This window comes from Anomaloglossus baeobatrachus, chromosome 9, assembly GCF_048569485.1.
Source record: "Anomaloglossus baeobatrachus isolate aAnoBae1 chromosome 9, aAnoBae1.hap1, whole genome shotgun sequence".
NCBI classification, from domain to species: domain Eukaryota; kingdom Metazoa; phylum Chordata; class Amphibia; order Anura; family Aromobatidae; genus Anomaloglossus; species Anomaloglossus baeobatrachus.
Genome location: NC_134361.1, coordinates 221,463,008 through 221,475,846, shown reverse-complemented (window position 1 = coordinate 221,475,846; position 12,839 = coordinate 221,463,008). Strand labels below are relative to the sequence as shown.

Sequence of the window (12,839 nt, the reverse complement as noted above, 5' to 3'; positions counted from 1 at the left end):
CTAGGGTATTAGTGTAGCATGTGTACACCTCTACAAAATGGTGTCCGATTAGGGTATTAGTGTAGCATGTGTCCTCCTCTACAAAATGGTGTCCGATTAGGGTATTAGTATAGCATGTGTCCACCTCTACAAAATGGTGTCCGACTACGGTATTAGTGTAGCATGTGTCCACCTCTACAAAATGGTGTCCGACTAGGGTATTAGTATAGCATGTGTCCACCTCTACAAAATGGTGTCCGACTAGGGTATTAGTATAGCATGTGTCCTCCTCTACAAAATGGTGTCCGATTAGGGTATTAGTGTAGCATGTGTCCACCTCTACAAAATGGTGTCCGACTAGGGTATTAGTGTAGCATGTGTCCTCCTCTACAAAATGGTGTCCGATTAGGGTATTAGTATAGCATGTGTCCTCCTCTACAAAATGGTGTCCGACTAGGTTATTAATGTAGCATGTGTCCTCCTCTACAAAATGGTGTCCGACTAGGGTATTAGTATAGCATGTCTCCACCTCTACAAAATGGTGTCCGACTAGGGTATTAGTGTAGCATGTGTCCACCTCTACAAAATGGTGTCCGACTAGGGTATTAGTGTAGCATGTGTCCACCTCTACAAAATGGTGTCCGACTAGGTTATTAATGTAGCATGTGTCCACCTCTACAAAATGGTGTCCGATTAGGGTATTAGTGTAGCATGTGTCCACCTCTACAAAATGGTGTCCGACTAGGGTATTAGTATAGCATGTGTCCACCTCTACAAAATGGTGTCCGACTAGGGTATTAATGTAGCATGTGTCCACCTCTACAAAATGGTGTCCGACTAGGGTTATTAGTGTAGCATGTGTCCACCTCTACAAAATGGTGTCCCACTAGGGTATTAGTGTAGCATGTGTCCACCTCTACAAAATGGTGTCCCACTAGGGTATTAGTATAGCATGTGTCCACCTCTACAAAATGGTGTCCGACTAGGGTATTAGTGTAGCATGTGTCCACCTCTACAAAATGGTGTCCGACTAGGTTATTAATGTAGCATGTGTCCACCTCTACAAAATGGTGTCCGATTAGGGTATTAGTGTAGCATGTGTCCACCTCTACAAAATGGTGTCCGACTAGGGTATTAGTATAGCATGTGTCCACCTCTACAAAATGGTGTCCGACTAGGGTATTAATGTAGCATGTGTCCACCTCTACAAAATGGTGTCCGACTAGGGTATTAGTATAGCATGTGTCCACCTCTACAAAATGGTGTCCGACTAGGGTATTAATGTAGCATGTGTCCACCTCTACAAAATGGTGTCCGACTAGGGTTATTAGTGTAGCATGTGTCCACCTCTACAAAATGGTGTCCCACTAGGGTATTAGTGTAGCATGTGTCCTCTACAAAATGGTGTCCGATTAGGGTATTAGTGTAGCATGTGTCCACCTCTACAAAATGGTGTCCGACTAGGGTATTAGTGTAGCATGTGTCCTCCTCTACAAAATGGTGTCCGACTAGGGTATTAGTGTAGCATGTGTCCTCCTCTACAAAATGGTGTCCGATTAGGGTATTAGTGTAGCATGTGTCCACCTCTACAAAATGGTGTCCGACTAGGGTATTAGTATAGCATGTGTCCACCTCTACAAAATGGTGTCCGACTAGGGTATTAGTATAGCATGTGTCCTCCTCTACAAAATGGTGTCCGATTAGGGTATTAGTGTAGCATGTGTCCACCTCTACAAAATGGTGTCCGATTAGGGTATTAGTGTAGCATGTGTCCACCTCTACAAAATGGTGTCCGACTAGGGTATTAGTGTAGCATGTGTCCACCTCTACAAAATGGTGTCCGATTAGGGTATTAGTGTAGCATGTGTCCACCTCTACAAAATGGTGTCCGACTAGGGTATTAGTGTAGCATGTGTCCACCTCTACAAAATGGTGTCCGACTAGGGTATTAGTGTAGCATGTGTCCTCCTCTACAAAATGGTGTCCGATTAGGGTATTAGTATAGCATGTGTCCTCCTCTACAAAATGGTGTCCGACTAGGGTATTAGTGTAGCATGTGTCCTCCTCTACAAAATGGTGTCCGACTAGGGTATTAGTGTAGCATGTGTACACCTCTACAAAATGGTGTCCGATTAGGGTATTAGTGTAGCATGTGTCCTCCTCTACAAAATGGTGTCCGATTAGGGTATTAGTATAGCATGTGTCCACCTCTACAAAATGGTGTCCGACTACGGTATTAGTGTAGCATGTGTCCACCTCTACAAAATGGTGTCCGACTAGGGTATTAGTATAGCATGTGTCCACCTCTACAAAATGGTGTCCGACTAGGGTATTAGTATAGCATGTGTCCTCCTCTACAAAATGGTGTCCGATTAGGGTATTAGTGTAGCATGTGTCCACCTCTACAAAATGGTGTCCGACTAGGGTATTAGTGTAGCATGTGTCCTCCTCTACAAAATGGTGTCCGATTAGGGTATTAGTATAGCATGTGTCCTCCTCTACAAAATGGTGTCCGACTAGGGTATTAGTGTAGCATGTGTCCACCTCTACAAAATGGTGTCCGATTAGGGTATTAGTGTAGCATGTGTCCTCCTCTACAAAATGGTGTCCGACTAGGGTAATAGTGTAGCATGTGTCCACCTCTACAAAATGGTGTCCGACTACGGTATTAGTGTAGCATGTGTCCACCTCTACAAAATGGTGTCCGATTAGGGTATTAGTGTAGCATGTGTCCACCTCTACAAAATGGTGTCCGACTAGGGTATTAGTATAGCATGTGTCCTCCTCTACAAAATGGTGTCCGATTAGGGTATTAGTGTAGCATGTGTCCACCTCTACAAAATGGTGTCCGACTAGGGTATTAGTGTAGCATGTCTCCACCTCTACAAAATGGTGTCCGACTAGGGTATTAGTGTAGCATGTGTCCTCCTCTACAAAATGGTGTCCGATTAGGGTATTAGTATAGCATGTGTCCTCCTCTACAAAATGGTGTCCGACTAGGGTATTAGTGTATCATGTGTCCTCCTCTACAAAATGGTGTCCGATTAGGGTATTATTATAGCATGTGTCCTCCTCTACAAAATGGTGTCCGACTAGGGTATTAGTATAACATGTGTCCTCCTCTACAAAATGGTGTCCGACTAGGGTATTAGTGTAGCATGTGTCCACCTCTACAAAATGGTGTCCGACTAGGGTATTAGTGTAGCATGTGTCCTCCTCTACAAAATGGTGTCCGATTAGGGTATTAGTATAGCATGTGTCCACCTCTACAAAATGGTGTCCGACTAGGGTATTAGTGTAGCATGTGTCCACCTCTACAAAATGGTGTCCGACTAGGGTATTAGTATAGCATGTGTCCTCCTCTACAAAATGGTGTCCGACTAGGGTATTAGTGTAGCATGTGTCCTCCTCTACAAAATGGTGTCCGATTAGGGTATTAGTATAGCATGCGTCCTCCTCTACAAAATGGTGTCCGACTAGGGTATTAGTATAGCATGTGTCCTCCTCTACAAAATGGTGTCCGATTAGGGTATTAGTGTAGCATGTGTCCACCTCTACAAAATGGTGTCCGACTAGGGTATTAGTATAGCATGTGTCCTCCTCTACAAAATGGTGTCCGATTAGGGTATTAGTGTAGCATGTGTCCACCTCTACAAAATGGTGTCCGACTAGGGTATTAATGTAGCATGTGTCCACCTCTACAAAATGGTGTCCGACTAGGGTATTAGTGTAGCATGTGTCCTCCTCTACAAAATGGTGTCCGATTAGGGTATTAGTATAGCATGTGTCCTCCTCTACAAAATGGTGTCCGACTAGGGTATTAGTGTATCATGTGTCCTCCTCTACAAAATGGTGTCCGATTAGGGTATTATTATAGCATGTGTCCTCCTCTACAAAATGGTGTCCGACTAGGGTATTAGTGTAGCATGTGTCCACCTCTACAAAATGGTGTCCGACTAGGGTATTAGTGTAGCATGTGTCCTCCTCTACAAAATGGTGTCCGATTAGGGTATTAGTATAGCATGTGTCCTCCTCTACAAAATGGTGTCCGACTAGAGTATTATTGTAGCATGTGTCCACCTCTACAAAATGGTGTCCGACTAGGGTATTAGTGTAGCATGTGTCCACCTCTACAAAATGGTGTCCGACTAGGGTATTAGTATAGCATGTGTCCTCCTCTACAAAATGGTGTCCGATTAGGGTATTAGTGTAGCATGTGTCCACCTCTACAAAATGGTGTCCGACTAGGGTATTAATGTAGCATGTGTCCACCTCTACAAAATGGTGTCCGACTAGGGTATTAGTGTAGCATGTGTCCTCCTCTACAAAATGGTGTCCGATTAGGGTATTAGTATAGCATGTGTCCTCCTCTACAAAATGGTGTCCGACTAGGGTATTAGTATAGCATGTGTCCACCTCTACAAAATGGTGTCCGATTAGGGTATTATTATAGCATGTGTCCTCCTCTACAAAATGGTGTCCGACTAGGGTATTAGTGTAGCATGTGTCCACCTCTACAAAATGGTGTCCGACTAGGGTATTAGTGTATCATGTGTCCTCCTCTACAAAATGGTGTCCGATTAGGGTATTATTATAGCATGTGTCCTCCTCTACAAAATGGTGTCCGACTAGGGTATTAGTGTAGCATGTGTCCACCTCTACAAAATGGTGTCCGACTAGGGTATTAGTGTAGCATGCGTCCACCTCTACAAAATGGTGTCCGACTAGGGTATTAGTGTAGCATGTGTCCACCTCTACAAAATGGTGTCCGACTAGAGTATTAATGTAGCATGTCTCCACCTCTACAAAATGGTGTCCGACTAGGGTATTAGTGTAGCATGTGTCCACCTCTACAAAATGGTGTCCGACTAGGGTATTAATGTAGCATGTGTCCACCTCTACAAAATGGTGTCCGACTAGGGTATTAGTGTAGCATGTGTCCACCTCTACAAAATGGTGTCCGACTAGGGTATTAGTGTAGCATGTCTCCACCTCTACAAAATGGTGTCCGACTAGGGTATTAGTATAGCATGTGTCCACCTCTACAAAATGGTGTCCGACTAGGGTATTAGTATAGCATGTGTCCACCTCTACAAAATGGTGTCCGACTAGGGTATTAGTGTAGCATGTCTCCACCTCTACAAAATGGTGTCCGACTAGGTTATTAATGTAGCATGTGTCCACCTCTACAAAATGGTGTCCGACTAGGGTATTAGTATAGCATGTCTCCACCTCTACAAAATGGTGTCCGACTAGGGTATTAGTGTAGCATGTGTCCACCTCTACAAAATGGTGTCCGACTAGGGTATTAGTGTAGCATGTGTCCACCTCTACAAAATGGTGTCCGACTAGGTTATTAATGTAGCATGTGTCCACCTCTACAAAATGGTGTCCGATTAGGGTATTAGTGTAGCATGTGTCCACCTCTACAAAATGGTGTCCGACTAGGGTATTAGTATAGCATGTGTCCACCTCTACAAAATGGTGTCCGACTAGGGTATTAATGTAGCATGTGTCCACCTCTACAAAATGGTGTCCGACTAGGGTATTAGTATAGCATGTGTCCACCTCTACAAAATGGTGTCCGACTAGGGTATTAATGTAGCATGTGTCCACCTCTACAAAATGGTGTCCGACTAGGGTTATTAGTGTAGCATGTGTCCTCTACAAAATGGTGTCCGATTAGGGTATTAGTGTAGCATGTGTCCACCTCTACAAAATGGTGTCCGACTAGGGTATTAGTGTAGCATGTGTCCTCCTCTACAAAATGGTGTCCGACTAGGGTATTAGTGTAGCATGTGTCCTCCTCTACAAAATGGTGTCCGATTAGGGTATTAGTGTAGCATGTGTCCACCTCTACAAAATGGTGTCCGACTAGGGTATTAGTATAGCATGTGTCCACCTCTACAAAATGGTGTCCGACTAGGGTATTAGTATAGCATGTGTCCTCCTCTACAAAATGGTGTCCGATTAGGGTATTAGTGTAGCATGTGTCCACCTCTACAAAATGGTGTCCGACTAGGGTATTAGTGTAGCATGTGTCCACCTCTACAAAATGGTGTCCGACTAGGGTATTAGTGTAGCATGTGTCCTCCTCTACAAAATGGTGTCCGATTAGGGTATTAGTATAGCATGTGTCCTCCTCTACAAAATGGTGTCCGACTAGGGTATTAGTGTAGCATGTGTACACCTCTACAAAATGGTGTCCGATTAGGGTATTAGTGTAGCATGTGTCCTCCTCTACAAAATGGTGTCCGATTAGGGTATTAGTATAGCATGTGTCCACCTCAACAAAATGGTGTCCGACTACGGTATTAGTGTAGCATGTGTCCACCTCTACAAAATGGTGTCCGACTAGGGTATTAGTATAGCATGTGTCCACCTCTACAAAATGGTGTCCGACTAGGGTATTAGTGTAGCATGTGTCCACCTCTACAAAATGGTGTCCGACTACGGTATTAGTGTAGCATGTGTCCACCTCTACAAAATGGTGTCCGACTAGGGTATTAGTATAGCATGTGTCCTCCTCTACAAAATGGTGTCCGATTAGGGTATTAGTGTAGCATGTGTCCACCTCTACAAAATGGTGTCCGACTAGGGTATTAGTGTAGCATGTGTCCTCCTCTACAAAATGGTGTCCGATTAGGGTATTAGTATAGCATGTGTCCTCCTCTACAAAATGGTGTCCGACTAGGTTATTAATGTAGCATGTGTCCTCCTCTACAAAATGGTGTCCGACTAGGGTATTAGTATAGCATGTCTCCACCTCTACAAAATGGTGTCCGACTAGGGTATTAGTGTAGCATGTGTCCACCTCTACAAAATGGTGTCCGACTAGGGTATTAGTGTAGCATGTGTCCACCTCTACAAAATGGTGTCCGACTAGGTTATTAATGTAGCATGTGTCCACCTCTACAAAATGGTGTCCGATTAGGGTATTAGTGTAGCATGTGTCCACCTCTACAAAATGGTGTCCGACTAGGGTATTAGTATAGCATGTGTCCACCTCTACAAAATGGTGTCCGACTAGGGTATTAATGTAGCATGTGTCCACCTCTACAAAATGGTGTCCGACTAGGGTTATTAGTGTAGCATGTGTCCACCTCTACAAAATGGTGTCCCACTAGGGTATTAGTGTAGCATGTGTCCACCTCTACAAAATGGTGTCCCACTAGGGTATTAGTATAGCATGTGTCCACCTCTACAAAATGGTGTCCGACTAGGGTATTAGTGTAGCATGTGTCCACCTCTACAAAATGGTGTCCGACTAGGTTATTAATGTAGCATGTGTCCACCTCTACAAAATGGTGTCCGATTAGGGTATTAGTGTAGCATGTGTCCACCTCTACAAAATGGTGTCCGACTAGGGTATTAGTATAGCATGTGTCCACCTCTACAAAATGGTGTCCGACTAGGGTATTAATGTAGCATGTGTCCACCTCTACAAAATGGTGTCCGACTAGGGTATTAGTATAGCATGTGTCCACCTCTACAAAATGGTGTCCGACTAGGGTATTAATGTAGCATGTGTCCACCTCTACAAAATGGTGTCCGACTAGGGTATTAATGTAGCATGTGTCCACCTCTACAAAATGGTGTCCGACTAGGGTTATTAGTGTAGCATGTGTCCACCTCTACAAAATGGTGTCCCACTAGGGTATTAGTGTAGCATGTGTCCTCTACAAAATGGTGTCCGATTAGGGTATTAGTGTAGCATGTGTCCTCCTCTACAAAATGGTGTCCGACTAGGGTATTAGTGTAGCATGTGTCCTCCTCTACAAAATGGTGTCCGATTAGGGTATTAGTGTAGCATGTGTCCACCTCTACAAAATGGTGTCCGACTAGGGTATTAGTGTAGCATGTGTCCTCCTCTACAAAATGGTGTCCGACTAGGGTATTAGTGTAGCATGTGTCCTCCTCTACAAAATGGTGTCCGATTAGGGTATTAGTGTAGCATGTGTCCACCTCTACAAAATGGTGTCCGACTAGGGTATTAGTATAGCATGTGTCCACCTCTACAAAATGGTGTCCGACTAGGGTATTAGTATAGCATGTGTCCTCCTCTACAAAATGGTGTCCGATTAGGGTATTAGTGTAGCATGTGTCCACCTCTACAAAATGGTGTCCGATTAGGGTATTAGTGTAGCATGTGTCCACCTCTACAAAATGGTGTCCGACTAGGGTATTAGTGTAGCATGTGTCCACCTCTACAAAATGGTGTCCGATTAGGGTATTAGTGTAGCATGTGTCCACCTCTACAAAATGGTGTCCGACTAGGGTATTAGTGTAGCATGTGTCCACCTCTACAAAATGGTGTCCGACTAGGGTATTAGTGTAGCATGTGTCCTCCTCTACAAAATGGTGTCCGACTAGGGTAATAGTGTAGCATGTGTCCACCTCTACAAAATGGTGTCCGACTACGGTATTAGTGTAGCATGTGTCCACCTCTACAAAATGGTGTCCGATTAGGGTATTAGTGTAGCATGTGTCCACCTCTACAAAATGGTGTCCGACTAGGGTATTAGTATAGCATGTGTCCTCCTCTACAAAATGGTGTCCGATTAGGGTATTAGTGTAGCATGTGTCCACCTCTACAAAATGGTGTCCGACTAGGGTATTAGTGTAGCATGTCTCCACCTCTACAAAATGGTGTCCGACTAGGGTATTAGTGTAGCATGTGTCCTCCTCTACAAAATGGTGTCCGATTAGGGTATTAGTATAGCATGTGTCCTCCTCTACAAAATGGTGTCCGACTAGGGTATTAGTGTATCATGTGTCCTCCTCTACAAAATGGTGTCCGATTAGGGTATTATTATAGCATGTGTCCTCCTCTACAAAATGGTGTCCGACTAGGGTATTAGTATAACATGTGTCCTCCTCTACAAAATGGTGTCCGACTAGGGTATTAGTGTAGCATGTGTCCACCTCTACAAAATGGTGTCCGACTAGGGTATTAGTGTAGCATGTGTCCTCCTCTACAAAATGGTGTCCGATTAGGGTATTAGTATAGCATGTGTCCACCTCTACAAAATGGTGTCCGACTAGGGTATTAGTGTAGCATGTGTCCACCTCTACAAAATGGTGTCCGACTAGGGTATTAGTATAGCATGTGTCCTCCTCTACAAAATGGTGTCCGACTAGGGTATTAGTGTAGCATGTGTCCTCCTCTACAAAATGGTGTCCGATTAGGGTATTAGTATAGCATGCGTCCTCCTCTACAAAATGGTGTCCGACTAGGGTATTAGTATAGCATGTGTCCTCCTCTACAAAATGGTGTCCGATTAGGGTATTAGTGTAGCATGTGTCCACCTCTACAAAATGGTGTCCGACTAGGGTATTAGTATAGCATGTGTCCTCCTCTACAAAATGGTGTCCGATTAGGGTATTAGTGTAGCATGTGTCCACCTCTACAAAATGGTGTCCGACTAGGGTATTAATGTAGCATGTGTCCACCTCTACAAAATGGTGTCCGACTAGGGTATTAGTGTAGCATGTGTCCTCCTCTACAAAATGGTGTCCGATTAGGGTATTAGTGTAGCATGTGTCCTCCTCTACAAAATGGTGTCCGATTAGGGTATTAGTATAGCATGTGTCCACCTCTACAAAATGGTGTCCGACTAGGGTATTAGTGTAGCATGTGTCCACCTCTACAAAATGGTGTCCGACTAGGGTATTAGTATAGCATGTGTCCTCCTCTACAAAATGGTGTCCGACTAGGGTATTAGTGTAGCATGTGTCCTCCTCTACAAAATGGTGTCCGATTAGGGTATTAGTATAGCATGCGTCCTCCTCTACAAAATGGTGTCCGACTAGGGTATTAGTATAGCATGTGTCCTCCTCTACAAAATGGTGTCCGATTAGGGTATTAGTGTAGCATGTGTCCACCTCTACAAAATGGTGTCCGACTAGGGTATTAGTATAGCATGTGTCCTCCTCTACAAAATGGTGTCCGATTAGGGTATTAGTGTAGCATGTGTCCACCTCTACAAAATGGTGTCCGACTAGGGTATTAATGTAGCATGTGTCCACCTCTACAAAATGGTGTCCGACTAGGGTATTAGTGTAGCATGTGTCCTCCTCTACAAAATGGTGTCCGACTAGGGTATTAGTGTATCATGTGTCCTCCTCTACAAAATGGTGTCCGATTAGGGTATTATTATAGCATGTGTCCTCCTCTACAAAATGGTGTCCGATTAGGGTATTAGTATAGCATGTGTCCTCCTCTACAAAATGGTGTCCGACTAGAGTATTATTGTAGCATGTGTCCACCTCTACAAAATGGTGTCCGACTAGGGTATTAGTGTAGCATGTGTCCACCTCTACAAAATGGTGTCCGACTAGGGTATTAGTATAGCATGTGTCCTCCTCTACAAAATGGTGTCCGATTAGGGTATTAGTGTAGCATGTGTCCACCTCTACAAAATGGTGTCCGACTAGGGTATTAGTATAGCATGTGTCCTCCTCTACAAAATGGTGTCCGATTAGGGTATTAGTGTAGCATGTGTCCACCTCTACAAAATGGTGTCCGACTAGGGTATTAATGTAGCATGTGTCCACCTCTACAAAATGGTGTCCGACTAGGGTATTAGTGTAGCATGTGTCCTCCTCTACAAAATGGTGTCCGATTAGGGTATTAGTATAGCATGTGTCCTCCTCTACAAAATGGTGTCCGACTAGGGTATTAGTGTATCATGTGTCCTCCTCTACAAAATGGTGTCCGATTAGGGTATTATTATAGCATGTGTCCTCCTCTACAAAATGGTGTCCGACTAGGGTATTAGTGTAGCATGTGTCCACCTCTACAAAATGGTGTCCGACTAGGGTATTAGTGTAGCATGTGTCCTCCTCTACAAAATAGTGTCCGACTAGGGTATTAGTGTAGCATGTGTCCACCTCTACAAAATGGTGTCCGACTAGGGTATTAGTGTAGCATGTGTCCTCCTCTACAAAATGGTGTCCGATTAGGGTATTAGTATAGCATGTGTCCTCCTCTACAAAATGGTGTCCGACTAGGGTATTATTGTAGCATGTGTCCACCTCTACAAAATGGTGTCCGACTAGGGTATTAGTGTAGCATGTGTCCACCTCTACAAAATGGTGTCCGACTAGGGTATTAGTGTAGCATGTGTCCACCTCTACAAAATGGTGTCCGACTAGGGTATTAGTATATCATGTGTCCACCTCTACAAAATGGTGTCCGACTAGGGTATTAATGTAGCATGTGTCCACCTCTACAAAATGGTGTCCGACTAGGGTATTAGTATAGCATGTGTCCACCTCTACAAAATGGTGTCCGACTAGGGTATTAATGTAGCATGTGTCCACCTCTACAAAATGGTGTCCGACTAGGGTTATTAGTGTAGCATGTGTCCTCTACAAAATGGTGTCCGATTAGGGTATTAGTGTAGCATGTGTCCACCTCTACAAAATGGTGTCCGACTAGGGTATTAGTATAGCATGTGTCCACCTCTACAAAATGGTGTCCGACTAGGGTATTAGTGTAGCATGTGTCCTCCTCTACAAAATGGTGTCCGACTAGGGTATTAGTGTAGCATGTGTCCACCTCTACAAAATGGTGTCCGACTAGGGTATTAGTGTAGCATGTGTCCTCCTCTACAAAATGGTGTCCGATTAGGGTATTAGTGTAGCATGTGTCCACCTCTACAAAATGGTGTCCGACTAGGGTATTAGTGTAGCATGTGTCCACCTCTACAAAATGGTGTCCGACTAGGGTATTAGTGTATCATGTGTCCTCCTCTACAAAATGGTGTCCGACTAGGGTATTAGTGTAGCATGTGTCCACCTCTACAAAATGGTGTCCGACTAGGATATTAGTGTAGCATGTGTCCTCCTCTACAAAATGGTGTCCGACTAGGGTATTAGTGTAGCATGTGTCCTCCTCTACAAAATGGTGTCCGACTAGGGTATTAGTGTAGCATGTGTCCTCCTCTACAAAATGGTGTCCGATTAGGGTATTAGTGTAGCATGTGTCCTCCTCTACAAAATGGTGTCCGACTAGGGTATTAGTGTATCATGTGTCCTCCTCTACAAAATGGTGTCCGATTAGGGTATTAGTGTAGCATGTGTCCTCCTCTACAAAATGGTGTCCGACTAGGGTATTAGTGTAGCATGTGTCCACCTCTACAAAATGGTGTCCGACTAGGGTATTAGTGTAGCATGTGTCCTCCTCTACAAAATGGTGTCCCACTAGGGTATTAGTGTAGCATGTGTCCTCCTCTACAAAATGGTGTCCGACTAGGGTATTAGTATAGCATGTGTCCACCTCTACAAAATGGTGTCCGACTAGGGTATTAGTATAGCATGTGTCCACCTCTACAAAATGGTGTCCGACTAGGGTATTAGTATAGCATGTGTCCACCTCTACAAAATGGTGTCCGACTAGGGTATTAGTGTAGCATTTTGTAGAGGTGGACACATGCTACACTAATACCTCCATTGTGTGTGACCCCCCACTCCTCCTACACAGGAGCAAACTCCTAGAGGTCACTGCAGCCTCCTAAGATGGGTCCTCCTCCACATATGGTCTCACCGTGATCTGCGGCCCCAATATCCTCCACCTCCGGGAGCTTCCGCTCCGTCACTTTGTCCTGCGTCTCCGGCTGAACGCGTTCTGCAGTGAATGTGGTCCCCCCATCGTCCGCAGCACTGCACAGACAGGAGAAAGATGGCGGAATCACTGCGGCTGTGTATGATTGTCAGGACATGCTGGGAGCTGTAGTCACACAATGGTTGATGATACAGACGTCCGAGGCTGCGGTGCTACAGGTGAGGAGCAATGCTATATGGCCATAGTTATCCCTACACACAGGTGCAGGACGCTGCGGACCCCGCAGACCACC

At 44.5% G+C, this 12,839-nt stretch overlaps 1 protein-coding gene across 1 annotated transcript in view; it reads right to left on the bottom strand.

Moving 5' to 3' along the window:
* Positions 1–12,839, bottom strand: part of LOC142251618 (vacuolar ATPase assembly protein VMA22-like) — a 39,364-nt gene that overhangs the window by 3,177 nt on the left and 23,348 nt on the right. The window contains exon 4 of the mRNA XM_075324587.1: positions 12,530–12,645. Coding sequence (XP_075180702.1) covers positions 12,530–12,645 — 116 coding nt within the window. The remainder of the gene's footprint in view (positions 1–12,529; positions 12,646–12,839) is intronic.